General features: G+C 41.8%; 1 protein-coding gene across 1 annotated transcript in view; it reads left to right on the forward strand.

Moving 5' to 3' along the window:
- Positions 1–378: 378 nt before the first annotated feature.
- The window catches only part of igsf3 (immunoglobulin superfamily, member 3), a 60745-nt gene continuing 35111 nt past the window's right edge, over positions 379–26012 (forward strand). The window contains exons 1-3 of the mRNA XM_026294644.1: positions 379–1095; positions 1230–1348; positions 16658–17038. Coding sequence (XP_026150429.1) covers positions 1309–1348; positions 16658–17038 — 421 coding nt within the window. The 5' untranslated portion in view covers positions 379–1095; positions 1230–1308. The remainder of the gene's footprint in view (positions 1096–1229; positions 1349–16657; positions 17039–26012) is intronic.

Consider the following 26012-nt stretch of genomic DNA (forward strand, 5'->3'; position numbering starts at 1 on the left):
CGCATTGAATGAAAAGCCTAATGTTTCAAATAAGGATTTGTTTCTTTTCCCTTTAGAAGATCTTATTATGTACTTAATATGCAACACGAGGTGATTCTGCGCCATAATAATTCATGTCAACCTCACAAGGTGGTTACACCTTAAAAAAGCTGAGAAAATTGGTAGCTGTAGAATTTTAACCCTCCATTGCGCTTAACCTATTGAAACCATCAACGCCCTGACTTGGAATTTAAATTAAGAAATGCAAATTTGGTTTCTCCCATATTGCGGATGGGGTCCCCACAGGCCGGGGCGTGGTCTCTGATAAAGGGTGGGGGCAGGCAGCACGCTGGTAAGTTTTCAAACTACCCGGACAAACACAAGTGGTTTGCCAAGCAGGAAAACAGGGAAGTAGCGTTGGAAGAGGAATCCAGGTTCTCCCTGGGACTAGATTACAGTACGCGTCAGATATGTTCTATTTAAACAGCCAGTTTCAGATGACTAAAGAAGCTTTTTGACTATTAATCAGTGTCTTCGTCAAACTACGTGCGTATTTTAGATCCATACATTGGGACATACAGGCACAGGTGTATCGGTAGAATTATTGTAACGCAGAGTTTGGTGTTTACAGTTTCCATTGATTAATCAGTTTTATTGTGTCAGAGCACAAAGCCTCGTCTGCTTCATCTGAGCGCCCGCCCATTGGGCTTTCTGTGGAGTGATAGAGGGAGATTGATTGTAGTCGCTGGGATTTGCCGTGGAGAAAGCCAGAGCCTGCTCTCCCATCAGTGACGGGGAGAGAAAAGGGACCGACTTATTCCAGTCTGAATCCGTGCCGCAAGTACTTGCAGATCCCCTGTAGGCTGCACATGCACTCTCTTGTTTTATAGGTAACCTATCCTAATACGCGTTAAGTCACGCTGGACTTTTGTCTTTTACCGAGGAGGCTGCGAGTGTGAATCACCTCCGCAGTCTCGGATGCGTAAACGGAGAGTGGGTTGGGTCGCCTAGGAGCCGGGCATACGCACACGTCCTCAGCGATAAAAGCAGATAGGTTAGGGTGAAAACGAGGGGGAGCGATACCCGAGGCTTCGCCAACAGAGAGACGCCGGAGAGGTGAGTCGGACACTGGCAAACCGCCGGACTCGCCGGCTGTGGATTTGCCTCACAAGACAACCCCCCACCCCACACACCCCCCGCCTGCTTTTGTCTCCCGGGATTCGCAGACCCTGTTCTTCTTTCTGATTCAGGACCAGCGGTCAAACCCGACCAGACACCGCCTCCTCATCTACTGGGAACACTGGAAGTGAATCTGCGGGGCAGCATACAATGGCAACCGGTGCGCTCCTTCTTGCTTGTGCGCTGCTTGGTAAGTCATCTGAAGAAGCTGCGTGTCTGCCTCACATTTTCCATGTCCTTTTAAAAGAGCTATGAACATTATCAGCTGGCGTGTCCCAGTCACGGCACACCTGTATGAGGCGTTGATCATATAACGGGTTAGTTGGGAAAGCACCTTCCAGTCATCATGAATCAGGAAGTAGAGTAGGCTACATCGATAATCACTGCAATAATAACAGATGCCTGGGAACAGCTGGGTGTGAGTGTATGTGTGTATATGTGTGTGTGTTGAACTAGGTTAATGTGATATTTGGACTTCAGTCACAGATTAACCCTATACAGTCTGACCTCCTGTGTTCAAGCCATGATAGTGTAGCTTGATGTTGTCTAAACCCACACACACCTATAAATACACAAATTGGTAGACCCACATGAGAGACACACCTGGGTCACAGAGAACCCAGGGTATGAAGTCATCCAGTGGGTGTGAAGACACCTAATACCGGCTTTGTAATACAGTAAGGCAGCCCCTTCAAATGACTGTGCTCAGTTTGTCACCTAACCTCCGTTTTATTGGATGTTAGAAATGCAGGTTCTAGCATGCACACTGAGTGATGCTCAGTGACACATGCAAACATTCATACAGGCATCATATGCTGACACATGAATGTATAAAGTACATCCTGCTTGTGAACTGTCCCAAACAAACACCAGATGGCTTTTCTGGTCCTGGATGAGGAGGCCTGTCAGTGCTGCTGAGAGGACAGAAGGGGGAGGGGGTGTAAAGGGGGGTGGGCGTGAGTGGGAGTGCAAGGGAGTGCAAGTCAGCCCACTGGGGGCCCCCGCTTGGCCCGAGGTGATTACCAGTCTGTGCCTTGCTTCAGGTCGCCTATCAGCACATCGACCACTTTCTCTGGGATGAGCACCGTAAATGAGTTTTCCCAATGAATATGTGACATGTATTGTTAACTAAACAGTAGAGAAGACTGCACAAACTCACATCGGAGATCTTTTCTACAGTGTAGGTTGGATAACAAGGTTTTTTTTTAATATTATATAATAATCGTGAATCAGGTGCCTGGATGTGGTGAAGAGTATTTCAGGTGTTAAGAAAGAGAAGGTTTTGTTTTATGTGTTGTGCATCTGTGTGGATCACTGGCACAAATCACAGTGAGACTCGTCATATTTTCTAATGCTAATATGATATGTGGTTGTTGTTGGTGATATGATGTCGGCAGTTCTTCAGTTTGAGATATGCTGCAAACAAATCCTCCAGTGCTGAAAAATGTGTAGTTTGACGGAAAATCTGCCTCAGTTGCGATAATCATTTATAAGTTGCCTTTAAGTAAAAGAACAAAAAGGCAAAAAGTCTGTGGACTTTAGTCTCTTAAATATCAATATTCTCTGTTTTTCTGAGTGTTGAAACTAAACTGAAATATCTTTTGTTATTATAATTGCTCACTACGAAATAAAGAAAACACATTTCTAACACATTTCTAAAATAAGATTTTTTTAAACCTAAGAAATAATTACTTTGTTTTTATTCAATAGATTACAAAGTTTAAAATGTTATACAAACGGAATTATGTGCAACCTAACATGAATCTAAATCCATATTTTATATTTAGATCACAGCAACATGACTACACGTGCCATCTTAGTATGTCGAAAACCATCGTGATATCATATCAGCTCCAGTAATGCAGTAGTGGATGTAGTGTATTCATAATGCATCAGAACAAAATTGATGTCAGTACATTTCCATATCAGTGATTTAGCCCTCTTCTAGGAGCATGCACAGGTACAAGTCTGTGTTAGGTGAGATGTGTTTGTGTGTGTCTTTAGTGTATGATCAGCTGTCTTATTTTGCCCAGTGTGTCAGCCGACACACGGGTTTGCGGTTGCCTTTCTTTGTAAAAATGAATACAATAAAAGTGGGGGACAGCTGTGTTATGGCAAGTGTATCTGGCATTATTAAAGCCAAAGGCCCCATTTACACTTTTTTTTGCAGGCAAATGTTATATTGGGGTTATTTATGCTGCTGTTTGCAACCAGGAGTGAGTGAGTTTGCATGTTTATTTGTGGCACCAAGATATATGACATAAGGCATATGAAGAATTGCCGGGAGGAACGAATGTTTATTAGGGTTAACAAACAGGATGTCTTCTTTCTCCCCTACAGAGAGTGAGAAGATGTCATGCGTTTGGTTTGCTGTAACATCGTGTGCTTTCTTGGGTTGTGCTTTTGTTTGTTTAAGAGTGTGTTTAAAAACGGCTGGAGAAACCTAAAGCAGCTAAGATGTCCCAGTTTATATAACTACACTGAGAGTGGAAAATGTGTGAGCCTGGCTGATTTTAACTGTGAAATGCCTGGGTGGTTTCCATTTGCCAGACTGACAGGAGAGCAGCCTGCAGTCGAACAGGTTCTAATGAGCTGCCACTGCTTCAGTTTATCAGCTGGTCTCAGAACAGCTTCACATTGTACAGATGAAAAACCCTAAACTTGTGTCTGCCACTTGCAGCTATTCACATCTCATAATGTGAGGTTTTATTCTAAATAATATATCGTGATTATCTCTGCCAACTCTGTATTTTTTAATGAATGAATTTACACAGACCTACATGAGAGAGCTGAAGGGAATAAAGTAATAGAGTTTTTAAACAATTTGGCTAAAAGTAGGGTGGGGCCTCATGTTCAAAGCTGAACCTAACCAGTATACCTACATAACTCTGACAGAGGCATCTTTTGTCTAAATGTCCAGTAGATGCCATCAGATGCTTAAGGCAATTTAGCATGTTTTGCAAATTTCATACAAGCCATGAACAGACTGTGCTGTGTTGTATTTCAGACTGTTTTATTTTTCCTTCCTTCCTGCTCTGCATTTATATTTGTAGGGTATGAAAATATATTGGCAGACTTTAAAAATGCCATGTTCACTGTGAGGGAATACACAAATCAAGACGCCATAAATATAGAAATACATGAAAACCAGTGACTACCTGGAATGTAAGGCAGCTGCATTCAAAAAGTTGGAACAACATAAATAGATAGTGGTCAGTGGCAATATAAAATATACAATATATGCTTTTTTTTTTAGCCAAACAAATAAAACTTATTTCTCCTTCATCCGCCACCATTTTGTTTTACTCTCACTATGCATGGAAGACGTTTTCTTGTTTCTGTATCATTTAGTGAGATTATTGATGCTATTTTTGATCAGCTGTGTCAAGTCAGAAGAGAAGGTAAAAGAATAGCCTGATGTTATTTTCTTACTACATTGTCACTGATTGAAAAGAGAGAGGTTTTAAATAGTAGTAGTACCACAATCAAAAGTTCTCATCAGCATACAGAGTATAAAGCCAGTCCTGTGTAATTGTCTCAGTCAAACCATGTAAAGGTACTTAAGAACCTATTTCCATTTTAGGCATAACTGCTGTGTCATTGTTTTTTTTGGTCCAAACTTTTGTCCAACGTAGGAAGAGCATCACTTATTGCCACTTAAATAGAGATTTGATTATTCATGTGCTGTGACAGTTTTCACAAATGCTTCAATGTGATTGAATCAGCTCATTTTTCATTTCAGACATAATCATTAAAGTGTGTACACACCATAATGTGAAAAAAACCCCACATTTACAAGTGAAATCTACATCAGCCACATGAAATTGACTCATCTAGACAACCATACAGCACTTCATTAACATCTGTCTAGTTTTTTTTAATATATTATCATGTAGGTTTAAGGAAAAGTAGGATCCCTCTTAAGATCATACAAGATATTTTAAAAAATCATAGAAGATATTAACAAAATGTGTTTTAATTAAATTGATGTTGATGAAGAAAACAGGCAATTTAAAATAAATTAGATCCATGTGGCATAATTCTTTTTGTTCACTCTTTTTCATTGTTCATGGGCATGTGGTGGTCTTCTCAGGAGCATCTTAAACCTTGTCAGATTGTAAAGTTTGCTGTGCCACTCCCGGAGACCCGCCCAGCCTCTTCTCTGTCCCACTTAAGAACACATAACTGGAAGCTCCCACCCTAGAATGACAGGGATTACAAGTAGTGTGTGTTCTTCATCATTATGCAGTGCATCATGAGTCAGCTGTTGTCACACTGGAAACACACTTTCCATGTGTTTGTAAGCCTCAGCTGACACGAGAGAGAGAGCGAGAGAGAGAGAGAGCGCTGTCTAGACAGTGATCAAAATACATTAACTCACTGTTTAGCAGTTTGTACAGCTGTCCTATGATCTGTTACAACGCCTATCTCACACACAGTTCTTTCTGAATTGGCCTAAACCTATTCAAAGCTAAGACTTTACAATCTAATGTAGTATCCATTGCTTCATTTCAAACTGAATGTGACTAGAGCTTATAGAGCAATAAATGTCCAATAAACTGTCCAAATACTTGTATTCTGGGGACATATATGCTAAGGTAAAGTTTACTGCATCTACATGTGATTATCCCAAGTTTTGTCACTTGTTATTTTTCCTGTTGCTGACACCCGAATTGGAGCAACTACTTCTTTCTGTTCAGGGACATACGGGTTTGCACAGCTGTCTGAATCCGGTGATTTTAATTTTCTGTGCATGCTCTCCTCTTTAGTTGCACACAAGCTTGCTTGCATTATAGGCACTAGACCCACATCTCCGTGTATACCCATGACAAGGCGCCTTTTGTGTCATTGTTTTTTCTTATCACAACATTGTTGACTCAACTCCGAAAAAACAAACACCAGAAAAGCAGAAACAAAACTGTCAACTTGGCTATCATCCACCATCTGTGTGGTAAGCTTCCAGTAAATATTCATTAAATTTAGGATGCATAATGAAAACACAGGCCATTCGTAGGTCAGTGTTCTGCTGTTTGCTGAGGACTAAGATGCCTTATTAGTCATGGATCAATAGATCTGGATGACGGGGTGGGGGGTGGGGGTGATCGTGCGATCGTGCTGCCGTGGAAGTGTGTTTTTGTGCTTGTGGACAAGTCAGGCTGGTACTGTGTACTACCCACAGGGCAAGTAATTACCCTGTAATGCAGACTTCACAGTCAGCTACTGAAACTCACACCCACCTACTGCTGCAGTTTTACTACAGTTCCACTATCAGGTTTTAGAAGAGATCATAGAAGGGCTGAAAACATTTGAGATGGAAATGACTGATTTTAATTATAGCAATAACTTCCAAACTAAAGTTGGTTGTGAATAATCTCAGCTACTCCTCTCCTTTTTTTTAAATGACAGTCCTCCCCAGTGCCCCAGATCTGAGCTATAGTCTCTCTCCAGTTCACATGGGGGGGGAGTGACTGTGTGAAGTGAAACAAAGTTCTTGAGGGAAACTTCCTGGCTGCCAGTGAATCAGGAAAGTGGCTGTAGCTGGAGACAGCACAGAGGCAGCATCTGCTTTGTGTCTGATTTTGACTCTGCAGCAGCAGCCCTGGAGAACAGACAGGACTCTCCCATATCACACTCTTTGTCAGGATCACATGGCTGCGCCTACGTATCTCTTCACACCCAAGATTGTATATCATGTTTTTTTTATATATAACAACCCAACAGCAAGCCTTTAGCCATTCAGTTTGTAAACTACTGTAAGTGTTATTTTGGGCTGATTTGCATGGATCTTTGGTTCGCCTCGCTCACATTTAAAAACTACTCCAGCTGCCTCCTCCTCCCCCTTCTCTAGTGAATAGCCCCTGACCTGCCTCCCCCACTCTGTTCTAAACAATACAATGCCCAGCCCACCACCTCTTCAAAGAGTACTAATTAGAAACTGCCCTCAAGTGATTCAAACCAGATATTTTCATCTCTCGTACACAGTGTAAAACAAGAAGTCTGTTTCTGTCTTTAAGAGCCACATCTATCTTGCATGGTTTCTACCTTTCTTGACCATTTAAAAGACCAACTCAGCCCCCTTCCCCTTGGGATTGACGAAGACTGGTCAGCAAGAGGATTCTACTTTAGTCCCCCACACACACACACACACACACACACACACACACACACACGCACACGCTCTTTTTCTCTCTCTCTGTATAGAGAGAGAAGCACCCATAGTGCTCAGAGCTGCTGTCCTTCAGTGCAGCTATACTCCCATGCTGCCGGCTTGATCCTCCACCCGAGCAGATCCCACACTGATGGGATACACACGAGGCCCTGTAACTATGGTGACTGCTCCCCACCTGCACACAGCTGATCCATATTCAGTGGGTGTGTGCATGTTCAAAGATGCATGTGCGCCCATGCATAAATGTCTATATGGATGCAAAATCTTACGTAATGATGAAGAGTACTTCACTCACTTTGTCATTATATTCATTTAATGTGCTTCTTTCCCACTTTACACCTAAAACCAACGAGATGCGTGTGTGTTTGTCTAATTGCTTTTGCATAAATGCATGAATTTACAAGTGCATGTCTTTTTTTTTCTGTTTGAAAGGCAAAATGACTGACAATGGCAGAAAAAGTCTGTTTGAAGTAGACTAATTAATAGTTAATTAGGTTCTTTTGCAATCTGCAGCCTAATGCACAAACGTGGGAATTGATAGCAAGCTGCCAGTCATACAAAAAATAACCACTGTACATAAAGTAGATACAGCTGTCAGGCTTAATTGTGCACAAGTACAAGATGGATAACGACAGAAGATAGTGGAGTGTTTTTAATAGCCTCACTTTCTTTTACAGCGCTCAGTCGACTCTGCAGTAACCATTGCTCATGACAGGATGTAATAGGTTCAGCTTGTTTTATCTTATCTCTGACTGTGTGAAAGTTTTGTTTGGGGTAGGTTTGAGAGTCCACAGTCCTTTGTCAGCAAGACAGTGGGAGGTGCATGTGTTTCGGGGGGGGGGGGTCAGGTTGGTTAGGCCTGGGTTGGGGAAAAATGAGGCTAGTGGGGTAGCAGGTGTCCATACAGAGTTAATGGATTTGCTGAGGGGAAGAGATGGATGCACTTAATGTGGGTGGGGGGTTGTGTGTGTGTGTCTGCACGTGTGTGTGCATGGTCTCTGCCCCTTATTTTAACCTGTCCCCCATTGTTATAAACAGTATTGGATAAGGGTAATATTTTCTATGGCTGTCACCCTAAATACTAGCCTAAACCCTTCCATGTGATCCAGCCTGTTCATCACCTATAGAGTAACTATAACCATCAGTCACACTGTGCATGTGTACTAACATGTACTTGACAAGGCTGCATTTACTTTGCAATCGACCACATTGGCCACATCATTGCATTTTTAATTTGTATTTTGTCCATGTCATAACTTGATTGTGTCCAGATGTTGTTGAGAAGTAGAGTTGTGTAGTATAGGTTTGAAAATTGCTCCGTTGTCATTTCAGTGAGAGTATAACTTGATTGCGCTTGGCATGGCTCAGCCTGCCACTATAGAAGTTGGTCCAGTGAGTTGATCGCCAACATTATTTTATTTATTTATTTATTTAATTTTACTGAGCCCATTTGGACAGCAGCAAATAGATTGAGTCTCAGCAAATAGAGACAGTCACTATTGCCCACCTGCAATTTTTAGACTTAATCATATTTCCACCCTCAAGATGTTGCTGTAGCAATGCCATATGTGATGATGGTGGAGTAACTGAGTTATAGCTCTGCACAGCGCTCCCTGTTGACTGCTTGCTGCTGCACTGCTGCAAAGCTATGTAGAGAATGAGTCATGTAATCATTCTCTAATAAAATCCCTAACTAATCATGTTTACATTCCCTCATCTTGATGTTGAGGGACAGAGGGAAAAAGCAGCACATAGCATCTGAGAAACAGCGGTTTTGCAAGATGCGGAGGTGGAAAACAATGTGCCTGGCATCACTGATGAGAATTGTGATTGAAAATGATTGATCAAAATGTTATTTAAAAAGATCAGAGAAATTACTGTGTGCTGATTATCTGTTTCAAATAATCACTTAGGGTGAAACGATAAGCGCTAAAAGGTATTCTCCATTGTGGTCCAGCAGTAAGGCAAAGCAGATGAGGGTGTAGGAGGGAGACTGAAGAGGCAGCTGTTCAGCAGAGGATAGATTGGGATCTGCTCTGTGTTGTTGACACTATCAACAAATACTACAGGCACAGTAAGCGGAAAGTAGATAATATGAATCAGCTCACATAGGGAAATAACATTTCTGCTAAGCATGGATAGCCCCATATGTAGTTATATCAGTCTAGTAGTCACAGACCCCTACTGTGCAGTGTACAATAATGTACTGATACAGAATTGTGAATTAATTGGACCCCCCCCCCTTCTGTTTTTTTATGTTTTCATGCTGGTCTCACCAGCTGTTGTGTATACAGCACAGGCGGGGTCATGACTGTTGTAGCCCACAGGGCTCATAAATTAAGATTAGAAAGTCAGGGCAACATGTCCATAGACTTAAGTCTTGGATTTGAGTGGCTTGACTCCATATTCTCCCACTGTAGAAGCTTCCCCTTCCAGCTCCTCACTTTCATGCGTGAAATCAGCATTTCGTAGTTGTTCGTTTCGTATTTGTTTCTGTGTGAGCTGAGGAGCTTGGATGATACGGAGCCATCATCGAGCGAATCATTTGTTCCTCACGTTTATCTTTCAGGCATCGGTTCTCTCAAGGCTTGTTGCAGATTTAACTGGGTACTTATGTTGACTGTGCAGTCACTGTCCTAAAGAGTAAAGTCAGGGAACAAATCTTCCACCTGTATGCAGTAAACACCCCAGTTGAGTTTACATGTCAGATAGTAACTCTAGTCTGTAACATGTGCAGTAGGTATACATTTGTTCCCCTGCACAGAGATGGGTATACATCCTATACCTACATATGCACACCATTGCATCTCTGCCTGAATGTGCCTGTTGTCTCTTTGCCCTCTAGGTTTCTATTTTCTAAGGCGTTTTGATGGCGAGCCCGCCTTAGCACTGCAGGCTTGCAAAAACTCCCTCAGTGAATTCCCTCCGTGTATCTGTCCTCATCTTGTAATCCTTGTATGTGTGCCACTAACACCACCTACCTCTCTTTACTTCAACAGTATGTCCACTTCAACTGCTACTCTCCAAATGCTCCTGTTCTCATGTTCTTGCTCTGATTAGAGCTGTGTGGGTGTAATGGGCAGTTGTTGTAACTGTTTGTCAGCTGTTTGGGCAGCCTGCTGGCCTAACTGGCCCTCTAATGGAAGTTAGAACACTTAGTCTCTCTTTTTTTTTCTGTATTTATCAATGTCACAACACACACTCACACTGTCACACCTGTTTCCCAGTTGACAGGCTCCCAACAGCTAGAATCTTTGTTCGTGTGATCACTGAAAATAATTGAGCTTTCTCAGTGGTAGGGAAGAAAAATACACCCCCCCCCCCACCATGCACGTGCACGCACACACTCAGAACACACAAAAACACCACCCTCCATCCGTTTCTAAAACATTCAAGTTAATAAATTCGATACTGGATATGGGATTTGTTGAAGGTTTTGAAAAAGGGCAAAAGGGTCAGAGGTTCTTAATGACAGTCCTGCTCCACTGATTTCTGCATTCTGATGCAGATGATGATTATCACCGCAGGAAGCACATGGAGCGGAAAAAGAGCAAGAGGATGAAGCGCGTAATGAAATAAATAAAAATATTCAATGCTGCCTGGTGGAGTCCGTCCATCAAAGATTATACATGCTGAGAAAGTTATGGGGAGGGAAGAGTGGAGGGCATCACTAATCCATAACATGGTTTACATTAGGACCACATGATTACCCAGTGAGAAGCAAAATATTCTTGCTTGATGACAGTGTGAGAATTTTTACACTCATTTTTGCACATCACACCAGTGGAGGCACAAAATCAGTTGTGTCAAATTTAGACGAAGAAGATGACAATAAATGAAACAAAAGGCAATTGTGATCTTGCAGGCTGCAATGTAATGAAATGCACATTGGTTTATTTTATAGGGCTGCACAAGAAAGCAAGAAAGCATTTATGTACCATCCCTATATCCTCTCTAAATGTTAACGTTACATGTCTCTTCTTTCTTCTGCTTTCATCTTTCCCTCTAGTTTTCCCTCATCTTGGAATCTCTCTGCTTTTCTCGCACTCGTGCTCTCCCTGGTAATGATGTTAACAGGGTCAAACGCTTTCAGGAGCCTACAGGGGGAAACATGCAGAGTGATTTTGGAGCCAAGTGTTGGAAAATGTAAAGAGGAAAATACTCGTATGTTCTTCATATCTGTCTAGTGCTCAAGTCTCTGTGTCACACTTATATGTGGACCACATACTGTAAGTCAGCAGTACATACAGTATATTCGCTTAGTTCTGTCCACGTTTGTGGTGTTCAGAACCCTGGAGGCAGCTGTATTTTTCTCTTTAGCTTCCTCTCTGTTCGTCTTTTTTTTTTTCCTCCTCTTCTCACAAATCCTGCAATCCTTTCCTCTGCTCATCGCTACCTCCCTGTTTGAAAATCTTCACAAGAAATCTGTGGGATGAGTCTGAACCTCCCTTGGGGAGATGGGACATTGACTAGGTCCATTTTTTTATGTCTAGCAAGCATGTTCATAATTAATTCATCTTTCACAGACTAGAGTTACTTCAAGTTCCGCCTCTCTTCAACTTTCCCTGGAAGTTTTTGCAGAAAAGTTTTTCAGTGAAGAGTTGCTGTTCATTTGCACCATTAGGGGTAGACATAAGCACCACATGTGGCTGCAAGCAAAGGAATACCACAGCCACAGAACCACAGGCTTATGGTGTGAGTTTGGTCTGAGTCTTAATATACAGTCGATTGGCTATAAGGAAACTAGGCAAAGAATAACTTGGTTTCAGATCTTAAATATTCCACAACATTATTAAATATGAATGACTAAATAAATGATAATGTACAGTTTGGAACAATTGGCTTAATGGGATTGTGGGTGTGGTTAAAGCAAACAGTCCTTCATCCCTTCTGTGGCTAAATGAGCCCAACCCACTTTTTACATATCTATTCTGCTCTAGTCACTAGTAAATTTTACCCTTGGTGATAGGTCTTCCATTGCCAGGTTTCTTCATTTTTGTGTGTTCGTGTGTGTGCGCGCGTGTATAATTAAGAATGAAAGTAATATCAGACGTAGTGACAGACAGGTCATATTAGCACATTCTCCATATAACTTACACCCTGCAGTGTTTTCATTATACACCTGGAAAGGTGTATAATTATCATGTGTCATAGAAGAGTGATGATGAGAGTAGTAGGCACGAATGCTAGTGGCCTTGCTGCTGTTTCCACTGAGAATAAGACACTGGCCACAAATGATTGGATTAGTGTTTAACCCCCCACAACCCCCTCTTCACTTAGCGTAATCCTCTTTGTAGCTTTGTGTGTGTGTGTGTGTGTGTGTGTGTGTGTGCTTGTGCTTGTGTGTGTTAATGTGAAGTCATCTGCTCCCATTGCTCTGCATGCTCCAACCGAGGAACAGCAAGGTCAGTTACAGAGCTTGTCCGTGGCCATTGACTGTTATCGGACATGGGACGCGGGTTTCCTGTCAACAAGCTGTGTGGGAAGCAACTGGGAGCAAATATGAAAATTATGAGCCACCGGAGAGGGAGCTCAGAGAGAGTTGGGGTGGGAGGAAGAGAAGGGTAGAAAGACATCTGTGGTTTGCAGAGACGTGGATGGGTGTTAATAATAGAAAATCTAAGACCTTGTTGAACAAATATGGGCACTCATTGCAGCACAGCCAGAGGTGAAGAAGTTGGGGAGGTTGCGGGCACAGGATTATTGTGGAATGGCGGTGGAATAAAGCGATCAGTTGATGGTCTGCAGGGTTTGGTATGTCATTGTCAGTCTTTCTAAACAGCCCGCAGAGTGATGGGCACTTTGAAGTTTGGCAGAGCTGTTTAAATCCTGCCTGAAAAGACGCAGAGAACTGCGAGGCACAGAGAACAGATAGGAATATACAAAAAGAGAGAGACGAAGCACAAAACGAAGGATTGATGATGGGTGAAACATGGAGGATGGGAGTGAGAGTAATCAGAAGTAAGGAGGCAGCTTGTTTCAGGAGGATGACAAGAGACAGGCGAGCGGAGGAAAGCTCTTAGTGCGCCAACACAGCATGAGTAGTATGGGTTTTTTGGATGCATGAGTAATATTTTTCCAGCAGTTCTAGATGAGTAGCTGCAACATGAGAAGCAGTGATGCAGCGGTACAGCTTTGAGCTGATCTGAACTGGATGTGGGTAGACTGGGTGCCGCCGGATTAGCACACTGACATCACAGTCAAACAAAACGGGGAACTATGGTCTGAGTCAGAATAGATGGCTGCCTCTCTTACCTAATGGATCCCATAACATGCTCATGCAGTTTCAGTCGAGGCACTGCACTATAGACTTTCTGTCAAGCTCAGTTTTTAAGTTCAACATGTTTGGAATTTGCTCACTGTGGAAGGATTACCAGTATGAATTTTATTGATTGTAGTTTATTTAATATGACAAAAGGTTTGAAGATATTCTCATGAGCACAACAAAAATATTTAAAATTTTAGAGGTTTTATTTAAATTTTATCCAGTCAGAAATGTGCCTGCAGCCTTTTGTAGCCATATTATGGCTCTGTTAGAGAAAGCTTCCTTTCATTATCCATCTTTAATTTAGTCAGCACCACAGTTGCCAAACAATGAGGAGCAATCAAGTGAAAAGAAGCAGGGCCCTACTGAGCCTGTAAACCTCCAGTCGAAGAATGAGAATTTGTCTCTGATCGACCTATGTCTGAGCTGAGAGACAGATTTGGAGGTGAGAATGTTATCAGGATGACACCCGGTCTGACAAGGCATATCAAATCCTGGACTGATGGCATGAAATCCTGCTTCAAACTGTTCCATTTGGAGCCACTTGAAACTATAGTCCTAAATGTGACAAACTTAAAGGGGAGGCAGGTGTTCAAAGAGAACTGGAAGGAGAGAGGCATCTGAGTATACATTGCTGGTGTGTACTGATCCACAAATGAAGCCATCTCTAGTTTATGGCATCTATAGTCTGGTCTGGCATTGTTTCTGGCCGCTACAATTTTGATTGGTTACACCACAAATGCTGTTTTATACTAATGGTTTGAAAAATATTAGGAGTTTCAAAATAAATACCCTGTCTACAGTTTGACACTAAGTGGCCTGTGATAAACAGCACAATATTTTTAACTGGGTTTCTTATGTGACTTATTTATTTAGCTGAATTCCTATGTGCAAACAGACCAAAGCAATTTGTTATTGATCATGTCTATATTTGTGTGTGCATGGTGCCCTCAGAGAATGCTTTATATTAGTCAGTGGGATCATGTGAAAAATGTGAGAAAGCACATTAACAGGTACAGTCTTGTTCATAAATACATTTGGTTCTCTAGTTGGATTCATCTGTATTTTTAAGCATTCCTATAGGGACATATGTGGTGTGGTTCAGTGACATTAAAGTGAATCATATGTATTTTACATTCTTTTTAAAATTTTCATTCTTCCTTTATTTTCTTCATAAATGGCCACCAGGTTTAATTTTTTTCATAAGTAAACTTTAAAAATGTACATCTTGATTAGTCCTGTGGGGATCCTCCCAGAGAAATCAAGCCATGAATAATGAATAGTTTAATCAGTTTGGTATGCCAGTGTGACCGTTTTCAAATCCCGTTCAAGTAAGAGACTGTGTATCAAAGATTTGAGAAGATTTTATCAGCTCATGAGTAGGATGTTTTTTGAAAAGTAAGCAATGGACAAAATACTTGATGCTCCATATTCAGGAAGGAAAAAAGATATGCACATTTACGAAAAACAAAACATGCACACACATTCATAAATGTAGACCCTTTCTCCCTTTACACCCCATTTTACCAACTGAGTGGACACAATGTGCAAAAGTGACTTCATTTTTCAAGATAACCTTTTTATTGTAGCACAGACTCATGCATGTTTGCGCATGGACACACATACATGGGTGTAAATGGATTCACACTAATAACAATGAATGAAAGGTTGGGGTGTAATGGAAATGTAAGAGAACGTTACTATGAGGCAAAAGAGGATGTTGAAGTTAAAAAGCTGTTCTGGTGAATTATTAATGCCAAGCATTGTGCCTACAGACACAGCCTCTTGCAGACTTTTTCCTCACATGCACGCGCACGCACACAAACACAGCTGCAATCCCCAGTTGCTTTTTGCAGGCAGGAAACGGCATACTTGTCGCTCTGTCTGGAGTTGGGGGGTATGTGTAAGTGCTCTGTTGTTTCCGGCCCCAATGAGAGGGATGTTTGTAGTTGTTCATTGAATGATGAATACTGTTTGTGTGCTTGGTGTGTGTGTGTGCTTGCAAGTGGTTTAGGCAAGATTCACATATGTTGGCTGCCTAAAGGGAGGCTACAAAGCAACATAAAGCATAGGAAAAATCAGTCTTCACAACGCTACAGTCAGTTACAACAACAATTACATGCTCCATTATTCAGTCCACTAATGATATGGACAGTAGTGTCATTGTTTATTCTTTCACAAAAGCTGCAAGATCAGTCTTTTACAGTTTGTCCTTAGATTCCTGTAGTTTTCATTTGCAAAATTCAGACTCTTAAAATGAAAAACAGTTTTGGTGCAAGCAGGACCTCATAAAACTGTGACTAAGCGTTTTCTAATGAAGTGTAGAAAATGCATTAATAACTCATGGTTACGATACATTGGCTGATGTTTGTTTTTGTGCATAAACATTTTTCATTATAGTCCTTTAAAGAATTGTGAACAACATATGTACTGAGTTAGGATTGAAAAATGAACCTGTCAGTGATTGGTGCTGGACAACCCTTTGAATGCATTGGCAGCACCTTTTCGAAATGACTTCAAATATCCAGTATGTTTATGTACTGAAATATCTTATTTTTCTTTCATAATATATGCAATGTCTATATATTAGCGCAATGCAAATATAAAATATCTCAGTCTAGTATGTGGATATCTAGAAACACTGTACACCTTCACACACATGCCCTGGTGACTTGTGTTTTACCAGTGGGCTCCTGTCACCTCACTGTGCTCCAGCTGCAGTGCTGTCCTTGTGGTGTAGGGTTAACATATGAGTGCCTATAATAGCAGAGAGCACGATTAGATGATGGGTTTTTCAAGTGGTTATTGATGTTCAAAAACTGTGTGTGTGTGTGTTTTGTGTGTTTATATATACACACCTTAACCTTGGCAAGTGCTTTCCGGAATGCTTAACTGCACATGTCACACAGTTTCTGTATTTCCTGGGAGATGTGAAGTGCATAAACTCTGCCAAAGCTAAATATTTAAACCACAGATTTGTAATCCATGTTCTCTCTTTCCTCTCTCCCTACCTTCACCCCCTCCCCTCTCTCTAACCCCCCTTCTCTCCTCACCTCTGTTTGTAGCCAGTATTGCCGTGGCTCAGAGAGTGGTAACGGTGCAGAGCGGGCCGCTGATACGGACCGAGGGCTCCCACGTGACTATCTGGTGCAACGTGACTGGATATAAAGAAGGGGTGGTGCAGGATTTTGAGTGGTCCATGTACCTGCCATCAGCACCGGACCGGGAGATCCGCATTGTGAGCACGGCTCAACCAAACTATGCCTATGCCGTATATGCCCAGAGGGTGAATAGTAAAGAGATCTCTGTGGAAAGGCTGAGCCGCGACTCAGCTGTGCTGCACATCACTAAAGTGCAGGCCAACGACCAGGGTCTGTTTGAATGTTACACACCAAACACAGATGGGCGGTACCTGGGCTCCTACAGTGCACGCACCAACCTCACTGGTGAGTCTCTCAGCACACACACAAGTACAAAATAGATACACAAATCCAAACTCAAAGTTGTCAAAGTTTTCCCGTCGCCTCTTTCTCTTTCTCAATCTTACTCACGCACGCACAATGATGAACCTCCCTCCCACCTATTCTCTTCTTACCCAGGGCGGTATCAATAAGACGCCCACAGTTTTGGTATACTGTGTGTTTCAAACAGTAGCATGAGATTCCTTTTTCATCTCCTTCCCATACCAGAGCTACATACAGATCCACCCAGCAGGCCCACCGCATTGAGGGCACAGCTATCATAGTAGGGATTCCATTCCCTTCATAACTTCATATCTTTATTCCCAACATGGCTGACCTTCCTCGCAGGGTCAGAGTTCTAACTAAATGCTTATTTGCTGTAATACAACAAATGTTGTACTTAATTACCTTTGAAACTGAGAACTGTGGTAATCATTTCTTACAGAAACGAAAGTTATTGTGCGCTCAACAGATCAATAGTTTTTGTTGAATGTGTTATTATTAGGACCTCAGCAGTTGTATATTTTAGTATGAGCAGTATGATCTGAATGTGGGGCAAGGCTCAGGCACAGGGGGCAGTAAAACAAGACTACTGATAGCACATTGTATTTATAGATCTGTGTGAGAGAGAAAGCTAGATGGAGTATGTCAGTGGAGGTGTTGAGGGACTTTGTTATCTGAGCCTCTCTCTGTGTTTCTAACCTCTTAACCTAGTTTCAGAGGTCAAGGGTACACAGCAGGGCCTCTTCTGTTTTTTCACTGCCGTGCTCCTTGTGTTCCTTTGTGATCCCCCAGCAGCTGCACGCCTCCTTTGGCCGTTGTGGACAAACAATTCTTTGTCCTCCCTCCTCTCCCCCTCATTCTTCCATCTTTTATACTGTCATCTGTCTGTCTCCATTCATCAGCCCTGGCCTCTTTCTCTAATTTGGTCTCGCTCAAGTCCTTAGCAGATACTGCCCTTGAGGATATGTCTTTCAAGGGTGATGTCAAAGGACAAACGCAAGCCAGAGAGTATTACAGAGGAAATATGATGAGGAAGGATAAGACGGGGAAAGCTAGAGAGAAGGGATGTGTCTGTGTGGCTCTGACAGTGGGGTGGTTGGGTTAATTGTAGGGGAAGAGGGCCAAGCAGTAATCGGTGTCTTGAGCGCCGTTGTGTTTCATCCACTGTCATCTTTCTGGACAAACAGCAGGGGAGGGTTTTAATGTGAAACTCACGCCTCATGCCTGAGGAGCAGAACAGTTTTGGCAGAGCACCTGGACATTGTTCTCCCTGATAATTTGATGCCGGGTTTCCATGCATCCCATTCATCGTCGCATAGAATTGGCCACCTCAACTGTGTGTGCGGTTGATTTGCCTGGTGAAATGATCCCTGCTTCTCTTTGTGTCCGAGATGCTTTTTTTGAAGGGAGTGAGCAGAGTGTGTATCTCCTATCCTCAGTGATGACAAGCATAGATTAATCAAATGAAAATGTAGCTCTGTTCAGCCCCTGAGTGCCAATAATGCCTTAGGCAGTGTGGTAATATTACACATGTGAAAAGCCTAATTGGGCATCAAGACACAAAAACTGGATTATGTCTATTAAATTGTAGAGAGACCTAGAGATGGAAAAAAATAGTTTGTTAAATAAAGATTGGCTTTCTTTTATCTTCCTTCCAAGAGTTTGGATCAGAAGACAGCATGACTGAGCATTTTCTAATGTCCAGTCAGAGCTCTGATGTTGAAATGTTTAAGCACCTGTGCGTTAAATCTTGCGACGACAGACCCACACTTTTAGTTTTTTAAAATGGATCCCATGTGAGTTGCCTGCTAAGCAACAAAAATCAGACAGGTACAGTTAGCTGTTCTGTTTCTAGGTTTTGATTATAGTAATCATAGTAGCAGGATTTAATCTTTACCTGCAGTGGCACCTTTTCCTCAGTGTCTCTCTTGTTCAGTGAATATGTTTCAGTTGAAATAGCTTCATTTTGTTTTTGTTTTTTTGTCTCAAGCCATTATTTCTCAGACTTAAATCTTGTTCTTTCAGCTGTTGTTGTTAACGTTGTGTATCACTGTCTGGTTAAATCTAATGTAAGGCTTGGATCTAACCTGGCTGTTGTGAAGCTCACCTGCTGTTTCCCTGTGCACACCTCCATTCTCTGATCTTTGCGACTGACTAAGCTCAATCTGTGCATTTTAGTGTGTGTGTTTAGTGTGCTCCTTTGCCTGTGTGTGTGTGTGTTTGACTTCCTCCTACACATCAGATTGCAAAAGAAAAGGACAACAGCCTGACATGGCCATCATGGTTGTCCTCATCCTACGCACCAGCCTGTGTGTGAGCGTGTCCAACAACTAGCAGAACAACAAGCCCTCGCCGAGACAAGTATCATACTGCTCTTACTTATGAAGCTCCCATATACCCCCTCTGTCATAGAAAGCACCATAGGAGTCACCATGCTGGCAGATATACACATTCTAGCCTCCGCATTTGGCAGTTTTCACCCATTCCCACTCCTGTAGTAATGTAGTAATAGAGCTCAGAACCCCAGCCGTGTTAGATTTGCTGACACTGAAGCATTTTTGCTCCAGTCTGTAGTTCACTGGACAAAAGAAAAGAAGAAAACGTCCATCTTTGGATATATGGCAGTAAAAAAAAAATTAAGTACTGCACTGAGTGGTTTTAAAGAAAAGAAAGTTAGATGGATGGTGCAAAAAGGCAGAGATGAGGAAATTAAAAATAAGAGGAATGGGGAGAGAAGCAGCAGTATTAGAAATGGCTAGTGGGGCGATGCTGAATAGAATGTGTGACCAATAAATGATGAGCTCTTCCTCTCAACTCCAATGTGATTGGTTACACCTCCCCAAGGCATTACCCACAATACAACTGCTGCTATAGGGGTGCGTTTTAAATAGTTTCTGTCTGATGTGACTCCTAAGGTTAATGCAGTTACTAACCGCTGTACAAGTTCTAAACGCAATTAGCCAGCAACAAATTGAGGAGACTGAAAGAGAAAGAGGAGGAAAAAGCTACAGATGAGAGCTAGGAATTTCAATTAACAAAAACGAAAGCTGTTGTGCGAATCATTTTCAGAACAAGCCGCAGCAAAATACCACATTTCACACGTCACACTTCTCATTTTCATATTTATGACCTACATTTGCTTCTCTTCCATTTCCTGTGGAGGAGAAGAATCCTTTCACCTGCTGAAACTGTGGCCCTACTGTAAACTATCTGTAATCTTTGAAGCAGTGCCTGCTCAAGGTCAATATGTAGTTATCTTTGGTTGTGTGTGTGCAGCCGTTATGCTTGAGTGTTTGTGAAGAGGGCAAAGAACAGGGTTGTTGATTTTTCCTGGCTTAGCTGATCCTGTGCACTGCTAAACATACATACAGAGGAAGAGTGGCTGAATCATGCTTCTGCTGAGCTCAGCGTTGTAAGTGTGTGTCTGATTTGTGTGTCTCCTCTAGCTTAGTTTTCACTAGGGAGTTGGCACTGCCAAGTTGCACTCCTCTACTTCTACCTAATGAGATAGCTTGAATGGGGAGATGTCATCTCACATTCTATCTTTTACACAGGCTGACACTGAGACCCCACCCCACACTTCCCCGTTCTCCAGGCTCTCTCCATCAGTCCAAAGCTACAGATTCGATTCAGTCTAGTCCCTGCCTTGGCTCTCAGCTGGTGTTGGTCATGCAGGTGTATGGTTTTGTCAATACAGCAGCTCCTTGAGCTTTATCACAAGAAAAAGGCAGGAGGTAAATTGAAGCACACAGAATAAGATTGTGGAGAGAGCCAGTGATTGAATAAAGACAGAGGAGGAAGAATAGGAGGAAAAAAGATGAAGATAGGAATCTTTTTTAGAGAAGACAAATATATGGGTAAAGCCTTGTGTTGACATAGAAAGATACAGTAGGATGAAGTGAAGGAAAAGGTGAAGTAGAGAAAGTGCAGATGAATAGACAAGGGAAGTTGTATCTCTGTCTATTGGTATTGATTGGAAGCAGAGGCCTGTGTACGACTGGAGCATTTTATCTCCCTCATCTCTCCTTGCAGTGACACTTCTAGTTTTTTCTGCACCCCCTCTCTCTAGCCCTACCATCACCTCTCAGTTTCATTTACAATTACATTCCCTTCTCGGACTTTGTGTGTCAGTGTGTGTATATGCACAGAGTGGCTCTAAGCTGCGGACCAGGCAGGACTCCAAATGGAAAGAGATTTTATCGCTATCTCTGGCTCGCCATTTCCTTGTGCATCTCATCTACTTTACCAGACAGGATTTTCTGCTGAATAACAACTTGGACCCACCATACACTGACACATGCATACACACAGAGGAAGCACAAATACAGTCACAGTTATGCTCCATAGCGAGCTGTCAGTCAGGACAGATGTCGCACCCATAATTGAGTCTGAGAGGGACCGTGCTGTAGTGCTCCCGTCGGTACATATGCTTGCTACTGAACATCACTGAAGAGGGTTTTAACAGCCCAGTGGATCACTATGGTAGACAAGTCAGCTGCTGAATAGAGTATGTAGCACAGGCTAAAACAGGGCAATCTAGACACACTGATATTGTGTAGTTCTATAGAGTAAGATGTACTAAATTGTATGTACAGTACTATCCAAACGTTTGAAGCACTTATCTTTCTCAAAAGAGCAACATAGAGGTATTTGATCATTCCAGATTCATTCTGCAGCATGACAACCCCAAACATGCATTTAGAATTATGACTGTCGTCAATGATGAACAAGCAGTCCTCGAGTTCTCTAAGACGCTGGGAGCAATATAGCATGAAAAGCTGCATACAAATCTGTTTACATGTGCACCTTTGATGATTTTCGGAAAGTGTTGTTTAAATGCAGAGGAATTTCATCATATTGATTGATTCATTTTTCTTTTTACTGCACTTTATATGAAGTGAATTGATATATACAAACTAGCCATGGAATTATGTTTGAAAGCATCTTCACTTTACTTTTAATGCCTAAAACTTTCTCATAAGTAATTTGTAGCATTAGGGGGTGGATTGTGAAAATAAATTATATTTCAAGTTTGAAATAGTTACACCAATTGTAAAAGGCTGCACTCAAAGATGGGGCAGTGTATCACATAAAAATTGCAATCAAATTAGAAGAGAAGCATTTTGGAAAAGAAACATTTAAATTTGTCTTTTGATTTGTAATTCTATCACGAATAGGTCTAAATCAAATCTGACTGCCTGATACTAGATACTCAGATACTCTAAGGTGGCTCTTGGGTCTTGCCAACTGCCTGTCACTTGCAATGACATGGAAACACTGAACAGACATTCAGGTAGAATGCAGCTTGGATATTGGACAAATTGGCTGTATATATAGCCAATGGAGAAGAGCACAACATAGATGAAACTTCAGGTCTGACCCAGAATGGAGATATAGAAAACCTACCAGAACCACACATCCATAAATGTGTTTTCAAAATAAGAGATCTGAGCACAGTTAGATCCTGTCTAAATAGAAAATTGTACTAATTATATTTTTCCAAACAGACCTATAAAATGCTCTTTGCAACTCTGAAGAATAATTGTATGATAGCTGTGATTTGCTGGCATTTTTTTCCAGAATCCATAGCAACACAATGTGACCCTCCCATACCTAATTAAACTGTATATAATTTGGACCCAGCCCCATGTAGAGCTCAGATCACCTCTTCGATCTTCAGCTCTTAATTTTGTAAATTCATTTTGTAAATAAGAAAAGTATACATACAGTATTTTTTATTTCACTGCACCTTACTTCATTTTATTTTACCTATGCTGCTTATTTAGGTCACTTAATACATGTTATATGTTACTCCTCATGTCTATGCTCTTATGTACTTATGTCCTATGCACCATCTCACCAAAACAAATTCCTAATGGGAACCCCTCACTTATTTGGCAATAAACCTGTTTCTGATTCTGATTCTGGATACTAGGAACCTATTGGAGTTGTGGAGATATTTTGATGAGGCTGCAAAGTGTTTTAGCCCCTCCTCTTGTTCCAAATATTGCTGATGAAGAGTATGGTGGGCCAATTAATAAGATATAGATATTAAACATTAACCTAAATGGTCTGGTAGCCTACAGACACACATTTTTAAGCATACACTGCTTTGCAAGTTTTGACTGTTGCTCTTATGAAAACATAAATGATGTCAGAGATGCTCTGTGTTTAGCTCATCGCCCACACTACTGAGGTAGGCTAATGAGAGAAGATTTAATAGGTTAACAAATAGACGTGTGTATGTGCGCACGGGCAGATGTGTTAGTGTGTGTTGTGCGTGTATGTTTGTAAATGTTTATATAATAGGCTAAAGATGAGCCCATGTTTCTCTAGTTGATTTGATTAGCTTAGCTAACCGCTAACCCTCAGGGGCCCGCTGCCTCTTCTCTGTGAGATTAACAGAGCACAGCCACAGAATGAATATGTATTCAGCATGAATATGGATGTGAATGGATGTGCTAACGAGTGTTTGTGCTGATGACATTAAAATGTCTGTGTAACGAGTGGAAGTTGCAATAAAATAGCATGCTTGTGGTCCAGGACACTCAGGCTTTTGCTGCATTGTTTGATGTTGGCGGCCCCTCTGTATCCTTATCTGAGCACAAAGTGGCCAGGGGGCTTTTCCTGTTTCAAGCTATACATCTGATAACCACTTTTGTCACAGACATAGAATCTATTACACACATTCGGAAATACAAGAACATACACAGATATTGGCTCTTATGCCCTGTGGCATGTTATGCAAGCACCTTTAGGCGATGCGGAAAGATACTCCTTTCTGTGATATATCCTGCGTGTGGAACGGTAGACAACTGGCACAGCACCTAGGCAAATTAACTACAACTAGTGGCCGGCAGCAAGACATACGTTTTATTGTCAAGAAGTACTTAACAGACTAATAAAAGCAGACTCATAAAGAACAAAAGGAAACATAAAGTCTAAACAAATTCCAGAAAATAACTGCACTGTGAAGTCTAATTAAAATTTAAAAGAACTTAAGATTTCAAAATAAACATCATCTACATAAACATCTAAAATGTATAGTTCTATAATCTGTAATTAAGATAAGAAGAACCTTTATTTGTCCCACAGCAGTGAAATTTACACTGTCACAGCAGCACCCACACTATAATTCACTATGGCCTAAGAAATTTAGGAATTTCATCCCTCTAAGTCCCTCAGCCCAGAGCCAACCCCCTTCGTGATTTGCACACTGCTTACCTTTTAGTCTAACTGTGGAGGTGCTTCTGCCCATTCACAAGTCTTCACTGAAAGTAACACTGTTAAATTCCCCGTTCTCCCCCTCTGAATGTTTGACAGCAGGCGTCGTTTTGCGATTCCAACAAATGGGGTTCAGGACTGATGTGGTTTCTGATTGGTCTAAAGGTATTCTGTGAATGATGGATAAAAACGCTGCAGCTGCAGATCTACAGGGCTGGGACTGACTACGTTAATAGAGAAGAGAGTAGAAAGCTTTGTCTGATCTGATGAGGACACCATGACTGTAGTAGTGTTACAAATATAGGGACTCCAAGGCCAAATGTAAGGGCTATAATTGTCAAGGCCATATGTTCGTTGTGTAATTTATACCCTGGTTGGCAGTGGTGTAGCTGTTTGTGCAGCACAGCCAGCTATGATCACAGTCATGGAAGCTCCACCCCATTTGGCTGTGTCAGTATGCTGATCATTACATAGGGGCAAGGGCAGGGAAACCTCAGTTACCGATGAGCGGGCAGCAGGTTTGACAATATGGTATTTTTTTCATTTATAGTTAACCACATCAAGCGATGGTGAAATATGTGCTTATTTGTACTGTATGTATTGTTTACAGTGTTGTTGTTTGTTTTTAAACCTAATGCAAGTACCAAATTGGACCAAAATGGACTCCACTTGTCTCAGACCAACACTGTTGCAGAGCTCTGATTCTGGGTGTAGTCAGAGATTTACCATATATACCTTGTATCCCACAAAGATATGTTGTTAGGTGCTTTTATTCAATACAAAATTTCAGTCCCCCCACCGAAACTACAGTTTCATTGTTATTCTTAGAGAAGTTGCTAATTACTTGTCCCGATCTTGGCATGGATCTATTGGTAAGTACTGCTGATATAGTTTAAAGTTTAGCGCTCACCTCATTAGCATGCTAATCACAGCCTCATTATTTGCAAAGGAAAACAGGTTCAGTTAAAATGTCTTACATATTTGAGTGTGGGCTGTACAGCCAGCTGCAGGCTGTTGCTAAGTGCTGGTGTAGAAGTGAAAAGGAAAATGGAAAGAAGCCTTGGAGGTTAAAGTCATTTTAGTGAAGCAGCACCATGGCAAGCAAGTCAATGACCCTCGAGCTCTGTCTCAGGGACACAACACTATCTTAAATATGTAGTACACAATCTAATAATGTAACCTACACACACTCACAAGTATCTAAAAGCTTTAGCAAGGTCTTTTGACTCAGTGTAAAGTACAGCACACACACACATAAACAGTCATGTCCAGGTCAGTCATTTGACTTAAGGGTAGACAGCGGACATATGCTGTCACCTGTGCGAGGGTGGTTATGTTGGGATGTTAGTACATGTGTGTGCATGTTTGTGTGGGTGTATATGTGTGTATTAGGGGGGTGGAATGGCATTGGCATATGCCTGATTCTCCTCAGTGCTGGCAGCTCAGACAGACAGTTGCTCCCTCATCTGCTGTCCTGCTGGATGGGTGCCTGGTCATTGAGCACTGCCCACCTCCCTTAGTGGCACTCTGCTTGTTTTTTTCCACTCCCTCCCTCAGTAACATGTTTCCTCATACACCAGCACACCTGCTAATTCTCTACACCTCCGACCAGCCTCCACACACTGCTCAACTCAAACCCTGCCTTGCACTGTGCTCTAATGACGTGATTCTTTATATCTTGGCATAGCATGTGTTGAGTACAATACAAAAGGCTTTAGGCCCGTCTGTATTA

This window comes from Mastacembelus armatus, chromosome 21 (assembly GCF_900324485.2).
Source record: "Mastacembelus armatus chromosome 21, fMasArm1.2, whole genome shotgun sequence".
NCBI lineage: Eukaryota > Metazoa > Chordata > Actinopteri > Synbranchiformes > Mastacembelidae > Mastacembelus > Mastacembelus armatus.